At 31.6% G+C, this 20962-nt stretch overlaps 3 protein-coding genes across 5 annotated transcripts in view; 2 read left to right on the forward strand and 1 right to left on the reverse strand.

Moving 5' to 3' along the window:
* LOC107455177 (uncharacterized) overlaps window positions 1-19841 on the forward strand; it is a 42030-nt gene extending 22189 nt beyond the window's left edge. The window contains exons 2-3 of the mRNA XM_043039793.2: window positions 13002-13270; window positions 19443-19841. Coding sequence (XP_042895727.2) covers window positions 13002-13270; window positions 19443-19841 — 668 coding nt within the window. The remainder of the gene's footprint in view (window positions 1-13001; window positions 13271-19442) is intronic.
* Window positions 1-20962, forward strand: part of LOC107455170 (ER membrane protein complex subunit 3) — a 127719-nt gene that overhangs the window by 104879 nt on the left and 1878 nt on the right. The gene's annotated exons all lie outside the window — the stretch shown is intronic.
* LOC107455175 (Octopamine receptor in mushroom bodies) overlaps window positions 1-20962 on the reverse strand; it is a 207486-nt gene that overhangs the window by 49137 nt on the left and 137387 nt on the right. For all 3 annotated transcript variants that reach the window (XM_071183016.1, XM_016072652.3, XM_071183017.1), the window contains one exon: window positions 10882-10970. The gene's annotated coding sequence lies outside the window, so the exon portion shown is untranslated. The remainder of the gene's footprint in view (window positions 1-10881; window positions 10971-20962) is intronic.

Consider the following 20962-nt stretch of genomic DNA (forward strand, 5'->3'; position numbering starts at 1 on the left):
TGTATATTTTTGAAGTCTTACTCTAAAAAGTACAGTCATGCAGGGGGTAGTGTAATCTATAAATTTTCGCAAGTTTAACAAGTGAATTAAAAATAAAAACATTAAATAAGTTGGTCAAATAGATTTCACAGAAAAAAATATATTGTGCATTTTAATTATTAGGACCAATAAACTATTGTAGGCAATGACTCTGCAACCGTGGTGACTTAATATTTATAAATACAATTATTAGGTCAAAACTCATTTAGGATGTATAATGCCTTCTTTTAAATAATAATAATAATAATAAAAATTAAAGTGAAAAATTAAGTTTTCAGTCACTTATACTAAATTCTTTTTGGTTCAAGTAGGTTGAATTTGAAAATTTCCAATTACTTTTTATATTAAATTGAAAAAAACCCTTTTTTATTAGAACTATAAAATTTTGATTCTGAAGATTAATTTATTCAATATCTGTTGTAAAATAAAAATAAACAAGTGGGCTGCGCCCCCTGCTCGCTAACGCTCGCCAACCCCCGAAAATTGCTACGCAATGTTATATGGTTTGCTTCGCAAACAACGCTCGCTTCGCTCGCTACTAACATGGGTACATTGCAAATGCACAAAATTCTAAGAATTCAAAACAATCATTCAAATCTATATAACAACTTTTTTTTTGTAAAAGAAATTACATCTTTTTAGTAAATACTGAGTCCTTAAAATAAATTTGAAATCAAATAAATGACATGTAATTCGTTAAATCTATTAGAAATGTGCTATAGTATAAAATCTTAAGATAAAATTTCTATAACTGATATCTCTTTAAAAAGGTTAAAATTTCGGTTATAACTAAGTCTATTAAAAATTGAAATGAGTGAATTGCAATGGAAAAACCTGCATAAACAAATAAGTTCTAGTAATTCGTGATATAAATCAAAAATTGTCAAATAAATTCGTAATACATAAAAATACACATTCGTGAAAAAAAAAACGCTTTGGACAAAAAACTAAAATAGAGATCTATCGACAAAGACTTCTGCCTAGCTTATGCTCTCCCTGGTTATTTCAGTTTCCGTTTTTAAAAGCGCTATATGTTGAGCCATCTTAGCTAGATTTGGCATGTGACATTTTTAGCGGCAATCATTGGTCTATTTTCTAGCGTTGCCATTCGGGGAGTTGTAATGAGGCTTTTTTTTATCGCCGGGTAAGAGAAATATATATATAGATTGTCTAATACAGCACGTTTTGTATTAACATCATTTAGTTTTAAAATTAATTTTTTTATTCCTGTCTGTTTTAACTCTTATTTGTTTGTTTGATGCTTAAGAAATTAAATGCAACTAAATAGATGGATTCAAAACATTCAATAAAAGTGAAACTTCGCCAAATTCCATAAATGTTTACAAAACACTTTGTATCGAAGAAAAATTCATGGAATATTTTAGGTACAAAGAAAGTAGTCACTGTTTCTTTTATCCAAATAGATAAAAAAAAATTCAACTTTCATCAAGGAAAAAAAGTTTTTTTTCCCTATGGAGGAAGAAAAAAATATCTAAAACTCCCTTATGGGAACTGAATAAAAAAAATACCTGAATAAGTAAGGAATTAGTTCGTTACAGAAATTGTTTTTGTCAATCAATGTGAATACAAATGTAGTTAAAAAATACAAACTTTTAAAAATACTGAAAAGATATTTTCATATAGAGCAACGCAAAAGATGTATTGACTTTAATTATTAATAATGACCAAATATTTATCTTTCATAAGGCAGTGAGAATTTTAAAAACAGAGGTGTGAGAAAGTAGAAAAATCACAGTAGTCGAGAGAGGAAAAAAATGAAGAACAGAACAAGAAGGCTTACAGTGGAACAAATCAGGGTAAAATGCATTTCCACGCGCTATGGTGAGAATCTAATGCAGTCAACATCTTTTTTCCTCTCGGTAACTGTCTTTTTTTTTTTTATTATAATTTTTTTTTTATGTTTTGTCTTATTTCTCACCTTTATTTTTGCATTTTTCGTTGGCAACTTTACATTTTCTATTTCAAATCACTTTTGTTTCTTCTTATTCATGTCTTGAAAATGGGTACCTACTTTTACTCGCTTAGAACATGAATACTGTTAATTTCATTCTGTATATTTTTGAAGGGAGTGGAGTTTTTAATCAAGTAATGCATTCATGCAGTTTAAAAAAATAAATCAAGACGGAATCAAATTTTGATGACTTTTTTTTCTTCAACTTTTAAATACAAGTTATGGATAATTTAAAAAGTAAGTTATAAACACCGTGTAATATAAGTGCTAATTTTTTTTAAAAAAAATTTTGTATTTGCAATATTATAAAGTGAAGATTAAAATATGCATAATACAATGCATCAAGTTTATCATAATCATTGTGAAATTCTTTAAACACTTTTTTCACAGGCTTCTACAGTGTTCCGCCTTCAGCCTAGTTCAAAATCGTCTTAACGTTATCTCTTCTGATTTACAAACTAATTTTATTCTAAGAATTAGTGTATGTATGCTTTTTAAATTATAATAATTTCTTACTTTTATAATTATAATTTTTTAATTTTATAATAATTGTTTTTTATATTGTATCGCAATAATAACTTTACTATCTCTATGTGTATCTTATCAAACTGTCATTATACATTTTAGTACAAAAAATGGTGGCGACTACTTTATATCAAGTAGTGTAAAAGAGCATGCTTAATGTAGTGGAACATCAATTTGGTATAATGGAGCTGACAACATTTTTGGTTTTAAGACGCACAAAATTATTTTACACAGTAGATGCGATATCCTAAGCACGCCAACATTGGTTTTTTCGGAAATGAAAGTATTTAACGTATGGTGTGAATGCGCGTGAGCTTCACGTAAACCTTTTCCATTATATAAGTATTAGATTTTTAACTCCCTTTAAATTGCATATGAAAGTTCTACTAGCTGTTAATTTGAAAAAAAAAGAATGATTTTCCACACAATTCTTTTGAATTGTTCAACATTCGGGGCCATAGTACACCACAGTTTTTACAGTGCATGAAATGACTAAAATGTATAAGTGATAAAATAGACTACACAGATATGCATACAAATTTCCTAAAATATAAAAATAAAACGTCTTTTTATTGGAAATTTTTTAATGCGAAAAATAGAATGGCTTTATACTTTATTTTCAAAAATGAAATATTTTTAACATTCCGATTTTTCTATTGATTAACAATTTATGCTACGAGTTTTATAAATCTTTTTATAAGTAACTATCAAGTCTTATTTTTTTAATCAAAATTAATCTGATGCTTTTCAATAATTACCCTTTTTTATCAAAAATTAAATAATTCAATCCATGTAAAATTATTCACCTTTTTACTGTCCCCTACAAGAAAAACCTGTTTTTTTAGTTTAATTTATTGACAATGTAAGATCAATTTAAATATTTCTAATTTTGAAATCCGAGAAAATTTAATAGGTTTGATTTTATGCATTTCTTAATATATTAAAAAGAAGTCTGCTTTCTCACCTAATATACGAGCTAAATATGCTTTTTATATTTATATACAAAGTACTTTTTTCAACAACAATCCACTTTATTGAATTGAATTTATTGCTTTTTGTTTAAACATATACTGAATAAAAGATAATTCACTCCGTAATTAAATCATAGGTAACCTCTAAAAAGATACCTTGTTTTATTTAATATCTTACTTGTTGACAACAATGTATTTTAATTCAAATTTTCATATTTTCGAAATCCGGGAGAGAATTGTGTGCATATTATATTTTTCTTTGTGAGATAAAATAATCCCGAAGACAGATTGTCCATGATTCTGTACTCTCTTATTAAAGAACCCGAAAATCGCGTGAGAGCCCGAATGCTTTTACAAAACAAACAATACACTTCAGAATTCTGATTAGTTTGAAAAATGGTTTTTGAAATATCATCTTTCAAGGAAAACGAACAAAAATAAATACTTAACCACTTTTAAGAATAAGGACTTCGGTTAAAAGAAAACAAAGCTCTGGGGATTAAATTATCCATTAGAAAAGATCTCGCGGTTTATATATCAAACAATTACGTTAAGTCTTCTAAAATATTCCCAATTAATGTTTTTTTGTTGACAGTTACAACCAGTAGTTGTGTTTTTTTTCTCCATAATAGTGGTTAACTGAAGGTAAGTTTATGCGTGGCCGTTTATTGAAAATGTCCAATTTTAATTTTCACGAAAATAAAACAATCTTTAAAGTTATTCATTAAATAATCTTAACTATTTTGTTGTCATTTAAGATTCTATGAAAGATATATTAATGTTATCAATTGAGTGTACAAATCAGTAATTCAACAGAATATCTATATAATATGTAGATTAAATAGAATGATCCGCTAAATTTCAATTTTTTTTAATTTCTCACATTATCTCGGTAATGTGCAAGTTGCGAAAAATAACCCGCACCTTACCTGCGTTATTGTAAAAATAATCTGGGGCGTTTCTGCACGCTTAAATTATCACAATACTGTCAACTAATTTTTCGCAATCTAAGAGATCACGTGACTACAATCAACAAATAAGTCGAAAGAATAATTTAAGTAGAAACAAATCAAGGCTTTAAGAGTGAGCCGTGATGGCTGAGGGGATTGAGCGTACTCCTTCCAATGAGGTCAACCAGGTTCACATCCCAGTGATGGTTGATCGATATGATTTCCGCATCCGGCTTTCACTGATCACGGAGATAACGTAAAACATCCTCAGTGGTAGGCGGATCATGGGTTGAAGTCCTCTTGCCGTCAGGTTAACTGTGGGAGGTTTTCGTGGTTATCCTCACCATGTAACGCAACGCAAATGCGGGTTAGTTCCATTAAGAAGTTCTCTACGAAGGCAAATTTCCCCCAATACTTGATCCAGGAGTTTCCCTGTCTTCTGGATAGGGTTCAAAATGACATGGATACGACTCTGATCATTAGTAGTCGTATACCCAAAAAGTTAGGTCAGCTGTTCAACGACGGTAATAAAGTAAAAGTGGTTAAAAAATATTATCATAATTGAGGAAAGTAACATAGTTTCATTTAATTATTTTTCCAGATCTAGAAACTCAGGTCAATAAATACGGTCAAACAAATTAGTTGACATACTGAGAGAAACAAAATTTTTAACTTTAACGAGACGTTAAATTTCGGAAATCCTTTGATTCCCTAGTAAAACTGCATATTAGTTAAGTAATGTGCATAATATCGGCTTTTGAGCTTATAGCGGTACAATTATTACTGAGGTGGACAATGAAGTAAATCACACTAACCGGTTGATTTTCTTTTCAATATTCCTTACGGATCACCCCCTACAAATTTGTCTCCCAGGAACATATTCGATGGAAAGTTGGTTAAGCATACTCTTACTTATTTAAAATTTTTAGAATACTTCGAACCATTATATCAAGTCATTTTTCTGAATTTTAAATGAGCATGAATTCAAGAGTAGAACCNAGTAAAAAGTAAGGCTCAACATTATAAGTACATGACGGGAAGGCAAAGAAATATAAAAACTGTCGCAATGACAATAAAATTATACAGACTAATTTGATTATGTAGAAAAATAGACAAACATTTAACCTTTAAATTGATGCAAATATTAAGTAAAATAAACGGTATTTTTAATATTATATATATATCATCATCATCATCAATGGCTCGACAGCCCAGGGTGGGCAATGGCCTTCTCAAGAAGTTTTTTCCAGACTAACCTTTTTCCTGCTAGTGTTTTCCAATTTTTAGTTTTTAAGACCAACAGGTCTTTCTCTAGGCCATCTATCCGTATCAAATTCGGCCTGCCTCTTTTTCGTGTGCCAACTGGTCTGGCTTTAAAAATTCTTTTTGTGGTACGGTCTCTGTCCACTCTGATAACGTGGCATGCTCATTTTATTCTTTGTCGTTTATTAAAGTTAATAATATCAGGTTCATTACATGTGTGATAAAGCTCTAGATTTGATCTTCTAAGTCTCACACCATGTTTTTTTTAATTTCTCCAAAAATACTTCTCTAGACCTTTCTCTCAAAGGTACCCAACATAGCCTCATTCGTACAAGGAAGGGTCCAGGTTTCACAAGCGTATGTTAAAATTGATCTTAAAAGAGATTTATATAATAGAACTTTCGAACTTTTGTTTTTCTATGAATTCCATTAGATTTTATGTATTTTCGAATTCCATTAAAACATTTATTGGCCATATAGTAATGCTTCTTTGTTTTTACATTGTAATATTGTTCCTGTTGTTGATCACAGGACCCAAGTAAACGAAATTGTCAACAACCTCAAATTTATATTCTTCAATTTGTTTTGTGTGTATTCATACAGATTTAAAAGAGAGACAGCGACAATTAGATGCCTGCAAGTGACGTCATCGTAGATAAATCATGGTATTTGTCAATTCAGAAATCAATCAGGTTCAACACACACGCACGACTGCACTTACAGGTATCTGATTAAATATGATTTAAATCACATGGTTAGGCATAATCACTTCACTTCACCTAGAGTTGCATGTACCAAATTGTGGTGCGAATGTAATTTAATTCATGAACATCAATGATTTTAACTCATTGATATATTTTGAATGCTTGGGAATTTTTTTTAACGCTCATAATTTGAATTAAATCATTCAGTAAGCTGTCAAATCAAGTTCTTGTAATGTAAAATATGGAAAGTAAAGACAATATATATATATTGTTATATTATTCATTCCGAAGAAATTATTCATTAATATACTATTCATTGATTTTGCATTATTTTTTTCAAAAATTCACACCCTGAATTTTATTAGTTGTAAATGTTGGATGCAATACTTCAAAAGAAATGTTTTACATTTATGATATTAACTGCTTAGAAAAAGTGACTATTGGTTTTTAAATTGGTCACCTTAAAATATGCAGCTACTGGCCCACTGACCAGTAACAAAGTTTCCTTATGTTACATCAATTCTACAAGTGTCAGTTCAACAACACCCTGATATAAATGATATTAGACTGTATTCTGGCATTTTTCAATTCCTACTATTAGTTCACTACTCTCCCTATATCTTGTTCAAATTTTCAATCTTTAATAAAATACTTTTTATCCACTCAAGTTCAAATACATTTTTTCTTGTGGTGGATGACATTTGATATTAATACAGTTTTTTCCACGTATAAATTCATTCATTAAATAGGGATGAGCGAAAAACGAAATGGAATTTTCTGATGGGTTATGAGTTAGCCATTGTTTTAAATTTTACTATAAACGATTCAGTTTTACACATATTTTAAAAATAACATCAGTCATGATTTCTAACTTATAGCTCTTATAACTTATCTTTGAACAAAAAAATAGTTTATTGCGCACAATTGGGTATAATATGAAAAAAACACAACTACTTCGATTTAGTAGGAACAACATATGACGCAATGCTAAACGAATGGAATTTAGTTGTTGTTTATTTAGTTATTGTTATTAGTAGTTGTTGTTATTTGTTTTAGTTGTTGTTGTTTATTTAGTTGTATTTAGTTTCAATAACTTTTCTTTATAATGCAATAAAATCTGGCGAGCAGCTATTTAAACGATCGAACACTTCGTTTGTTTATTTGTGGCTTGAAGTTAGGCTCGCAGAAAATGCCATTCATGGGTTAAATTTAGTAGGAACAACACAACCTGTGACGTAGGCTATATTATACCCAATTAAATATTTAATTATTTTATATTCGCTGTGTCAGATAAATTCAATAAAGAACATGACGTGGTAGCACGTGTGGTTCACGTCACCACATTTATACTTTTATAGTCGTCTGATACCACGTGTCTTTTTTTCTTCAATTCCTATTATTAGTTCACTACTCTCCCTATATATCTTGTTCAAATTTTCAATCTCTACTAAAATACTTTTAATTCATCCACTCAAGTTCAAATACATTTTCTTTTAAACTTGTAGTGTATGACACTTGAAGTTAATACAGTTTTTTTTCAAATATTAATTCATTACTTAAATGTAATTAATTTTAGTTTTATATGGGAGAAATTTTTTTAATTATTTAATTAAAAGTAACTAAAATAAAATTTTTCTTTGTTGACCTAAGTAGGAATTTACTAATTTTTTTTTATATATTACTTGTTTTAAATTTCTTCAAACAAGTAGAATGCGATGGGAACTGGTGCTGAGAATTTTCTTCTCTCTTCAAATGGTGGCGAAAGTTGATGCTCTTTTCAAATCGTTAAAATTTTGGAAAAAAAGTGAGCCTGGTGTTTGGGGTGAGTGGTCGGATTGGGGTGAAAACTGCAGTGTCACGTGCGGCATCGGCGTCAGGAGACGAACTCGCGTCTGCAGCTATGAAGGCAGCAAACGGTCTAAACGATGCAAGGGAAATGCAGGTATCGATGTTTTGAAGATCTTATTTTTTATTTTAAAAAAGTCATTTAGAACGTTATTTCGAGCCCAGATAATGCAATCTTTTTCAACGATCAACTATCTCTATAGCAATAACGAAGAATATGTATCTCAAGCAAAATAATAACTTATGTCAAATTTATACGTCTGCATCTTGAACAGCAAACACGTCATTAATCAGATGTTTAAGCTCGATGTAACCGAATTTTTTATTTTTTAAACGGCGTTTCCCATTTTTGAGAATATCAATGTTAAACTTCGTAGCTGCGTAATTTTAAACCCAACCCAGAAGCAAAACGATCAAACATTGGGGATAACTAGCCTAATGTTTTGAGGGAACTAACCGGATTTTGTGGTACAGAAAGGAGAGGTTAATCCGACGGTTAAGGGATTCGAACATATCTGTCTACCACTGAAGACATTTCACGTCCGCACTGCGTCAAATCAACACCTAGAAGAAAGAAGGCCTCAGCACGGATCAATTTAGTAGTCCGACGTAACGAACATAAATTTCATAGTGAATGATAAATAAGAAAGATGTCCTTACGCTCGGACTACTAAAGGATCAAATTTCCTATTTATGGTAACTCGTGCGTATGGTAATCAGCCCTTTTCTTTTCTAGGAGGTATTTTACAAACGTTGTTGAACAGCCAACCCAATTTTTTTGGGTTTACGACTACTAATGTTTAACTCCGTAGCCTTGTAATTCTGAACCCAATTCAGAAGACAAGGGAACACCTGAAACAAATAGTGGAGGATTTTTTGAGGGAACTAATCCGCATTTGCGTTACTTGGAGAGGAAAACCACGAAGATCTCCCACGGTTAACCTGTCAGCGAGGGATCTTTTAACTATGATCCGTGTACCACTGAGGATATTTTCAGGTCAGCAGTGTGGTCGGTGCGAGCCGAGTACAGAATTCGTAGCGACCAGCCATTGCTGCGATTCGAACCCGGTTCACCTCATTGGAAGGCGAACGCTTTATCCCCTCAGTCACCACGGCTCTCTAGGAAGTGTTTTATATTTTATAACCGTCGTTGAACAGCCGACCCAATTTTTTGTTTTTACGACTACTAATGCTCAACTTCATAGCCTTGTAATTTTGAACCCAATCCACAAGACAATGGAACTCCTGGATCAGGTATTGAGAGAAATTTGCTTTCACGGAAGACTTTTTGATGAAACTAACCCACATTTTCGTTACATGGAAAGGAAAACCACGAAAACCTCCCATAATTAGCCTGATGGTAAGGAGACTCTAACCCCTGATCCGTCCACCACTGAGGATATTTTTACGTCAAGCAAGATGCACTGTGATGGGCGCAAGCAAGATGCGGAATTCGTACCGACCAGCCATTACTGGGATTCGAACCCGGGTATCTGTAGGAGGTATTGGTCCAATTCGAGCCAGGAACAGAATCAGTATCTTTTCAAACCAGGGTTACCTTTTCGGAAGGCGAGAGATCTATCTCTTGCGCACCGTAGTTCACAGATATCGATTGATACGTTCGAAACAATCTGTATTACCGTCAAGTAATTGAAATTCAATGAATTTTCACAGAATTAAGGAACGATAAACTTCATGCGCGAGTTTAAACATCCCCTGTAAGTAACATGACTTAATATTGAGTTCCTTATCCATGCAGCGGAATTCGTCAAGGAATTGGAAAAAGAGGACACTCTTGTGTATAATTGTATATTCACGAAGAAATGAATAATATTTTGCAAAAAGGTCTTTCTTTTTTCTTTTTCTTCAACGTGATACTTTTTATATTTATCTGTAGAGTTTAAATTCATAATTTACAAAACATGCACACAAAAGTTATTCCATCTGTCAGAAAAATATTCTATAAAAAATGCATGAGAATGCATTGTAAATGTGACAAGTAAATGTAAGTAAATATAACATAAATACGTCTTTCTAAGATAATATTTGGAATCTTTCGGACTTTCGATTGGAAATTTTATGCAATTCTTTTTTATATGACAGGGAACTAGAATATGCGAATTAGAAATATTCTATGAATGCAGTAATAGGCGGTTAGTGAAAAAAATGTTTCGAGATAGTTCTGTTTAAATGCGTATATTTTGCAAACTGTTTCTTGAATTCTTTCCCAAATTTTAACACTCATTTTCTAGCTTAGCTATTTTCGATGTATATAAAATTCTTTTGAAAATTATTTAAGCTATAAGCGAAAGATTTTATAAATGGTTCTGTTTTTAAACATGCATCTTTTAATTATGCATTTTCGTCAATGTGTGTGTTATAATTAATAACAAAAAATACTGCACTACAAAGAATTGAATAAAAAAAAAGCTAAATTATTTGTAATAGATAAACGTTGCTTCTAGATTTTCTATAATAATGTGAAACCCGAAATAAGTTTTCTTCATTATCAATTTTCTGTTTGTTTTTAAAATAAAAAGATTCATGTAACAGCTTTTTTTTTTATGAAACTAGCAAAAAAAAACGACATAAAATTTTAAACCATTATTTACCTTATTTAGCTTTCTTGTGCAGTTTCTTTCTCTTCAATTAAGTTGAGGAGCTTTCATGGAATAACCCAATTCTTGTGTTCGATTCAAAGCTGAAATACAAATGAGCAAACATTGTATTTTAGAAAATGCAGATAATGATATGTTTAAATTGATTAATACGTTTTGTTGAAAAAAAAATAGGCTTCTCAAGTTTATTCGATTTTTCCATTCCCCCACACGTCGGTTAAAGTAAATTTTACTTGTTTTTTTACGGCAGTATCTTACTATATATAAAAATCTAATGATGGTGTCGCATTTTTCCATTGTTGTCGGTACATTTTTATTGCCCAGAAAATCACATGGTAGGATCTAGATTTCCCACATTAATTTTCATATTGGTTTGGTTTTCATCAGCATAAACTTGATGTAAGTCATANTACCAAATTTCATTTATTTATATTCTGTATTTTTTGAGATATTAGGGAAAATGTCTTCCATCTCTTAATTTTGTCCACCAGTGTATATATAAAAATCTAATGATGGTGTCGCAGTTTTCCATTGTTGTCGGTGCATTTTCATTGACCAGAAAATCACATGGTAGGATCTAGTTTTCCCACATTAATTTTATATTGGTTTGGTTCTCATCAGCATAAACTTGATTTAAGTCATAAAGTTATCGTTTAAATATAACTTTTTTTGTTTCCCTAATTTAAAGGTTAAAATTACCTGTACTGTTATATTTACGTTTTTGATTTTGTTAGTTTTCTAAATTAAGAGTTTAAGAGGATTGTTTTTATTATTATTATTATTATGGTTAGAATAACGTAATTCTACGTTACATCAGACATCGATTTAAATACATTTTTCTTATGACCTTATTAACCATTTTACAATTTTTATTTTTGATGCAAATTACATTCATGTACTATTTAATAATATCATACTTAATTAATTATTTCATACTAATATCATACTTAATAGTTAAATGATTTTGTTAACATATTAATAATATCATGGTTAATAGTATCATAAAGAAAATATTTGGATGGGGGAAGGGGCTGCACAAGTGTTATTTTTAGTACATATATTTTTAGTTGAATAATTTCAACTGTTTTATTCCAAGAAGCAGAAATTATTGTGAAGCAATCATCGGGGTTAGTGAGCCTCAGCGAACAGGGGGCTTATCCCCCTAGTATATTACTACAAGTTTAATATTTAATAATTCTCGAAATAGTTATTGAATGTTTATTGCTCTTTAGTTCATTGTCCTCCCTGCACCTTTTGTTTGCATTTATCCGTTATTTAAAGCTTTTAAGCTTTTGCACATCCAAACAATGTGTAACGTAAAGCTGAACCCCCCAAACAGCCCTTACGATGTTTACTAAAAAACTATTAAAGATAAAATATTGGGTCAATATTATGAAAAAGAACATTCGAAACCTCGTTAGCAATGTGATGTATTACAGGCGATGAATCTATAAGCACTCTTTGTTTTCTATATTGCATCAATCAAAAAGTGCTACTAATTTAACACCACGCATGATGAATTACGCAGATCGGTTACTTTTACTCAATGAATAAATCTATTGTGTATAAATGTTTCAAGTAAAACAATGTCACATTTCGAGTAATGAATGCCTTACAATTAAGCAGACAAAAGTAAATAAATACGATATCTTAGGGGCTGTAAAGAAAGTACTAATAATTTATTAAAAATGCGCCGTAACTGTTTGGATGCTCAGCTGAACGTTAAATGTGTTTTGTCTTACCTTACCACTCGCCTTGTTAACCTTAGAAACTGGAAATTTTAGAGGTGCGTAGATAAGACTAGTAAGACTATAAGAAGTGATAAGACTTTTCTTCAACGTGATAAGACAATACTTGATCCAGGTGTTCCCTGGTCTTCTGGATTGGGTCAAAATTACAAGACTACGGAATTGAGCATTAGCTGTCGTAAACCCCAAAAATAGGTCGGCTGTTCTATGACGGTTACCAAATGAAATAAAATATTGCTCGACAATGAAAACATGTTGTTTAATTTTGATTAAATTTGAACTGACCTAGAAAAAACAAAAATCTTTGCTTGAATCGACAAATTTCCTTACTATCTAGGAAAAAATTGATTTAATTATGGTTTGCAGGTGATCTTAAGAATTGTGACACTGAACTAACGTGCCCTGTTCATGGAGGGTGGAGTAAGTGGGAGTCAAGAGAAGACTGTTCAGCTTCGTGTGGGGGAGGAGTGGGCATAAGGAAAAGGAGCTGCACCAATCCGGAACCGGCGTTTGGAGGTATAAAATGTAACGGATCCGCCGAAGAATACGGTGCATGTAACCAACACAAATGTCCGGATCAAGTATATACCCTCTCTCCCACCACTTATCAACTTTTAATGTCTTCCTTGAAAGAAGTAGGTTGATCGCAATAATAATCTTGATCTATCTCGTCATTTTCTTGAATGATGCCATAACAATCACGAAGCAGGTCATAATAATCGTTAAGTATGTCATAATAATAATCATGAAATATGTCATAATATCAGTCTTGATTCATGTCATAATAATAATCTTGAATTATGTCGTAATAATAATAATCTTAAATTATGTCATAATAATAATAATCTTAAATTATGTCATAATAATAATCGGTCGTGAGAAAATAAACAATTATAATCACTTTGATAAGGTTTACGGCACTCTAAGTGAGCACCCAAAATATTGGTCGACGGTGGCCATAGGATGTTTTTAATACAGAGAGAAATAAAAATCGCACATTCTGCTAAGCATGTGCGTCATTCCTTTTAACATTTCGACAGTTACATCACGTGTTATAGGGGATAATCGCCCCATGTTGTTTAACGTGCACCCTTGATATAATTCTATAGAGTGCTTATTCTGGTAATTATATTAGTAGAGGCAAAATTGATTATTCAAACACAAAACATGTTCCTTCTAAAGAAGTTAAATCTAGTTAATTATGTTTCGAATAACCGAACATAATAACATTAGGGTTCTAATATTTCAAACACAAAACATATTCCTTCTAATGAAGTTAATAGTTTATTACGATTCGAATAACCAAACATAATAACCAATAGGATTCGAATAATTCTAACGCAAAAAATTTTCTTTCTAGTGCAGTTAAATCTAATTTATTATGGTTCGAATAACTAAACATAGTGACCTTAGGGTTCGAATAATTCTAACACAAAACATGTTCTTTCTAATGAAGTTAAATCTAGTTAATTATGGTTCGAATAATCTAGTATTCAAATCTCTAATTAAAAGGTAGAATTTAAGTAGTAATCCTATTTACTTTCACAACTGAGGTCCATAATAGCGGTAACATTTTTGTTCCTTTACTTTGCTATACAACCTCAACAAGTTTACTGGGTAATGTTTCATCGCTGGTGAATACGAATGCTGATTCCGGGGCCTCCACCGATCACAGTGCTGGCGTAAAATACTCACAGCTGTGGATAGATCACGTGCTGGAGTCCCTTTGCCATCGGGCTAGCCAGAGGATATTTTCGTGGTTTTCATCTCCGTGTGGCACAAATGCGGGTTAGTACCACCAAAAAGTCTTCTGAGGAGACTAATTTTGCTTCATTGCTTGATCCAAGAGCTCCCTTGTCTTCTGCGTTGAGTTCAAAACGACAAAGCTACAGAGATGAATATTGATAGTCGTAAACCCAAAAATGGGTCGGTTGTTGAATAGCGGATTTAAAGTAAAATAAGCCTGCGATCTGAACATAGTTGTTATTTTAAGAAAAGAGAGAATTTTTAATTTATAAACAACACGTTGCGAAAACAAGAGGTAACAATCTAACAAACTTAACGAGAAACGCAAATCTAGAGAGAGAAATTTTTCTAGTTGCCAATATAAACTCTTTAAGTTATTTATCGTGGTGTAAGAGAGCTGGAAGTTAAAAATGATCGATTATAGAGGCTTGGCGTCTTCATGATTTAGGGAGACAAACATAAGCCTCCTGCAGCTGATACTGATGGTGATGCATTGTTCAATATTCATTAGAAGGTTATAAATTAATTTGAATCGACGATGAACTTACTATTCAATGTTAAAGGAAGCCAAATGATGGGTTAAGAATATTTTGCCAGGAAACGGATTTATGGAAAATAATTTCCCGCCAGTGGTTTAAAGAGATAATATTTCTTTTATTAATGAAGAGTTATTTCTCTACTCTCATAAAAATTGGTTTAACATTTATCGATACTTTGAATACGGCGCGAATTTGCTGAAACTTTAATAAAGTGTTAAAATGAACTGTACATTTGTGCAAACATAATCAAGTGTAAGAAGTACGGTACTTTAAGAGTGTAGCCCATTTAAGGGCGGGCGTAAAAACCTATTACTACAATGATTATACAAGTTATTTTGGTAAATTTTGTACGCCTCCCTAGCACACAATGGTACTCCGCCCATCACTAGGTACAGAGCCGGGTGGCTCAGGAAATAGAGGGCTCGAAGGGAACAGGGTTCGAATTCCGGCGATGGCTGTTTCATACGAATTCTGCACCCGCCTCGAACAGACCACAGGTCTGATGTAAAAGATCCTCAGTGGTAGCCGGTACTTTGTTTACGTCGCACTAGAGCTGCATAATGGGCTATTGGTGATGGTCTGGGAAACATCCCTGATGATGATCCGAAGAAATGCCATTGCAATTTTGATCCTCTGAGGAGGGGTTGGCTCCCATAATTTGGTAGTGCGACGACTGAGTGCGAAGTCGCATTTTACTGTAGAACATTTTAATGAGGACCCATACCGTCCACCCTCGGTCCCTACGCAAGCTGATCAAACTGGGCACCCACCCGCTTACTGATCGTAGGCAGTGATGCCTGACTTCGGTTTTCAACTGTGAAACAGGTCTTTATGATTAGTCTACTGCTGGACCAGTAGTAGATGGATCATGGCTTAGAGTCTTCTTGCCGTCAGGCTAACCATGGATTGTTTTCGTGGTTTTCCTCTCCATGCAACGCAAATGCGTGCTAGTTCCATCAAAAAGTCCTCTATGAAGATTAATTTCTCCCAATACTTGATCCAGGAGTTCTCTTGTCTTCTGGATTGGGTTCAAAAGTACAAGGTTACGGAGTGGATTATTGGTAGTCGTAAACTGAAAATTTGGTCTGCTGTTCAACGACAGTCATGAGATGAGATCACGAGGTACAATGGATAAAGCATTATTAGCTTCTATAAAAGTTCGGTAACTTTCTTAAACTACTCGAAACGGAGTAGCACCATGTTATGTTGGCGAAAACTTGAACGATACTATGGTTCAACACGCTGAAACGTGTACAAAATCTGTAGAAAAAATATGTTTTAAATTGCCGATCTAGAAGCCAGATACGCGGTTATCAATACTCAACATAGTTATTTTAGGGACAAAATTTCGGAACAAACTCACTTTAATGGAGGATTTCCTAAGTGAAACTAATCATTTGCTGGAGAGGAAAACTTTCTCTCGGTAAGTCCAAAGAAAAGGAAACTTCGCCACGAGTTCTATTGTGCTTTTTATGGGTTGTAATATAACAGTTGTACTTACTTTCCATTATACAAACTTATAGTTTTCGTCTCGGTAAATAAGTTCAACGTATTGCTTGTTGATAAAAATAACATTTCAAACTATATATATAAAAATCTAATGATGGTGTCCCATTTTTCCATTGTTGACGGTGCATTTTTATTGCCCGGAAAATTAAACGGTAGGATCCAGTGTGCAGCATAAATTTGCCAAATAGAGTTGCACGCTTTATATGATTAAGTTTTTAATATTTGTAAAGTAAAAGAAATTCAAATCTATAATTTTATGCTACTATCGCAAACTTTAAGCTGGTTTTTTCAAAAAGTAATATATTAAGGAAATGAAATCAGACAGAAATTTAAATAATATAGTCTGCAAAGATCCATTTTTCAAATGTAGCAATTAGAAGACTGGCTTTCTAAGCATCATCCAGAATTTTTGCCAGTATGGCATTAAAAATTTCCAATCCTGAATTCTCTACAAAATCAATGTTGCATGACACTGATATTCAACAGTTTTTTCATCACAAAAATGGTGGAAAATTATGGCAAAAAAGGGGAAAAAATTCCAAGTTTCCACAAAAGCATCCACAGCATCCTCTACCTCCATTGAAAGACACTTTTCAACTTTCAGTTTAGTGCGAAGTAAACTAAGAAATAGATTAGGAATAGATAAAGCTACAAAACTCGTAAAAGTGTATCGCCATTTAAGAGAGAAATGTGGACTTAATCTGGTGTATAATAATGATAAATAAAAAAATTTGACCTTTTTTCAAGTTAACTCTTAACATCTGTTGACAATTTTTAACTATTTGGAGAAAGTTTATCATCATTAAAAAATAGTTACCCTTTTTAAATATTATTTTTAAGATTTCATTTGAATATAATTTATTCTGATTCTTTTAATCATATGTTTAAAAAAAATTGATAAGAAACAAAAAAAATTTTTTTGCTAAGTAATACATTACGAAATTTAAACAATTTTATTTTCTGGTTTTTAAAAAAATTAAAAATATAAAGTTAAAATTATTTGTCTATAAATGAAGTCTTTTTCCTAAGGTTAAATATTTGAAAAAAAATGGGACAAGTAATAAAAAATGAATGGACAAGAAAAAAATGGGACAAGTAATTTCAATTTCACTTTCTATTAATCTTATTATAAAAACCTGGAAGACCATTAAACATTTATTTCAGTTTTATTTTATTAAAGTTAAAAGTCAGAGGAAATTTTAGTTCTTACTGATTATAAATATTTACTGATTATAAATTTATAATAGGTAATATATACATGCTTAATAAATATTGTAAATAAATGTGTGGGAAAACAAAAAGATTAATGAACTTGTTCCTTTTATATCATTGTTGTATTTATATTTTATAATGCTTGAGTTAAAAATTGTGGAACTTTATGTATTTAAGAATAAAGATTCAAATATGTATTAGTGATAATGCATTATTTAAACTTATTTTAATTTTGCTATATGTACTTTAGATTAACTTTTTGGATTCATTTCTATTTTTAAGCTTATACAACACTATTTAGTAAATAAAAATATTTACACAGTAAAACTTAAAAGTTCATGCTTACTAAAAGAAAAAACTCAATTTCCCCCTGGTTTTTTCAAATAAAACCCAGGAGGGTTGGGTTTTTTCAAACCCTGCTATTATTACGTTCTCAATTTCGCTTGTTTTCTAAATTAAGAGTTTAAGAGGATTGTTATTATTATTATTAGAATAACATAATTCTTCGTTACATTTTAAGATGAAGTTATTTAAATCGGTTTCCGATCTTATTAACATTATTACATTGTACAATTATTATTTTTTAGTGCAAGTTACATTAAAATATTAATATGAATTACGGTTAAAGAGATTTGTTAAATGACTTAGAACTTAACTTAAACTTCATGCACGAAGAACATGAACATTGTATATAAAATATATCCGCCCGTTTGGTAAACAAAACTATTAAATTACAGTTGTAAAAAAATGTTCACTAATAGATCTAAATAGTATCCTAAGGGAAATATTTGAACGTGTATTGTGGTAGCACAAGTGTTCTTTTCAGTACATGCATGTTTAGTTGAATGATTGCAACTGTTTTCTGCCGAGAAACAACAATTATTGCAAAGCAATCATCGGGGTCGGTGAGCGTCAGCAAACAGGGGGCTCAGTCCCCTAGTAAATATATAATATTCCTCGATTAAACCATTTCTATTAAAATTGTAAAATTATCCCCAAAATCAATGTTCAATTCAAAATAATTTTTCAATAATTTATCTTTCAGTAAAACCTATTATTTATTGACGACTAATGGTTAGTTAATTGTAAATTGTTGTATTAATTACTTTTTATGCTTCGTTACTTACTTATCGACAAATTAAAATATTCAATTTTAAATAAGAATTAAATTCGTTAAACTAACTATTAATAATAATAAAAGTAATATTTTTTAATAATTTTATAACTTAACTATCCCATTTTTTATTCAAATTCTTTAAATTTACATTATGGCACACTCACCAAATTGGAAATTTTTTAAAATTGTTTATTAACTTTTTAAATATTTAAGAGATTTTTCCGTTTCAAAGGCCAGGCAAATTATTTTCCGCACGATTATTTATATAGTTTAAAAATTAAAGCGTTATTTTGAGTTTAAGTCACACAAAGGAAATTTCTTTTTTATTTTTCTTCACGAAAGAACATCGAAAAACACTCTTAAAAGCTTGTTTGCTTATAAAACACCTTAACGTTTTTTTAAAGAGCGTTTTTCAAAAAGCTAAAGAAAATCGGAGCTTAAACTAAAAGTAAAGCATTAACTTTACACTATAAGATAGATCTTAGGAAAAGACGAGCTCAGATTTTTATTAAAAAAAAAAATGCTTACATCATGCGTTGTGGGACATTTTCTTTAAGCACATTTTCAGCGAGCAAGTTAAAATGACTTGAACTAATATTTAACTTATATTTCCTTACTCACATACGTAAGTTGTCTAAGAAAATTTAGTTTCAAGAATTTTAGATATAAGTTCTTTTTTTTCAGACTCCGTTAAGCTATGAGGAAGCAGTTAACACAACACTCCGGATTCCATGCAAGCCGGAGTTATCCTCTAGAATATTCGACGAGTATCCAGAATCAATCCTTCTGTGGACTAAAAACGGAAAACTCCTGAGTCTGGGTGAAAACAGGATTTCACTTTTAGCGCTGACCATTATTGAACTGAAAGACTCCGACAGTGGGGTGTATGTTTGCAGCATGCGCTATGCTCCGGATGTGATAAAGATCTTGGCTATTGCTTCCATTGCAGTGATTCCATCTTCGCCAAATTTCATGGTAGCCGAAGGTGAGAAAGCAATTCTAACCTGCAATGGATTNATACTTTGTTTTTTAAAACGATTTGTAAGAGAAGTAAGTAATTTATCAGTCTGGCGTCGAGACTGAAAGGAAACATATTGACTTCTAATAGAAGATGTCATTTTCCTCGCTCGAAGAAAATATTTTCAGAGGAAATATCTTACGTCTGAAAGTGACTGTTTCTGTTTCGAATTGAATATTTATTTTAGACTCTGCAATAAATTACTTTTTAATTTGCCGAAAATAATCGTCTGAACTTTAAAACGGGTAAGTAGTTTAAATATTCCATAAAATTATTATTTCATTTAAATAGTAATCATTAACATCAAAGAAATAATTCCAAATACTTTTTTAACACCCAACCAATTCAGTGTTTTAGCAATGTTTAAGAAAAATAATGTTAAAGAATAATAATGTTAAAGAACATAATGTTAACGAAAAATAAGATCACAAAAGCTTTTCATTTTCAGAAAACTGTGGCTTTTCTCCTGACTGACATTTTGAGCCATTTTCAATTTAGATTTATCTATATATATGTTAACGTGAAAAACCGAAATCAAGAGAATGTAGACTTTCACCGGTGAATGTCAACAATCACATAGTCGCTTTGGTGATATGTCCGAAATATTTGTCATATCCATTTTGATATTAATTTATTCGTCGATATTATTATATTTATTCGATATTTTGATATCTGATAGATTAGGAGAAACACCATTGCTTGGAGTATCTGCTAATTGCGTACTGGTCAGCGGCACTTGACCTTTTAAGAAAACGTTGATGTAGGGCATACCGGGCAGTGACACTTAACTAGACCTAGTATATTTTTTGGGCATTTACCAAGGCGATTATGTGACTGCCAACATTCACCGAGTGAAGTCAACAACCACCAATTTCAGTCATTCACAGTAGTATAGTGCGACTTTCAGGAGAACTCCTTCTGACATCAGTCTCGTGTCGTGGCGGGTACCATGGCTACGAGAAAAAGTCACTTCGAATAGGAGTGTGGGTTAAATAGCTTTGTCTTGATCTTGGTATAGATCAGCGTTAGTAATCCAATCGATACCTTCATTTCTCCATTGCACCCTCATTAGAAATGTGCTCACGCTTGTTAACATAGCAGCTGACAGCCCCGACACTAAGTGTGAAGGAGTTCTCCTCAAAGCCGCACAATAACATATATATTACTATGGTGTTACATATTGTCG

The sequence above is a fragment of the Parasteatoda tepidariorum genome, chromosome 7 (assembly GCF_043381705.1).
Source record: "Parasteatoda tepidariorum isolate YZ-2023 chromosome 7, CAS_Ptep_4.0, whole genome shotgun sequence".
NCBI classification, from domain to species: Eukaryota; Metazoa; Arthropoda; class Arachnida; order Araneae; family Theridiidae; genus Parasteatoda; species Parasteatoda tepidariorum.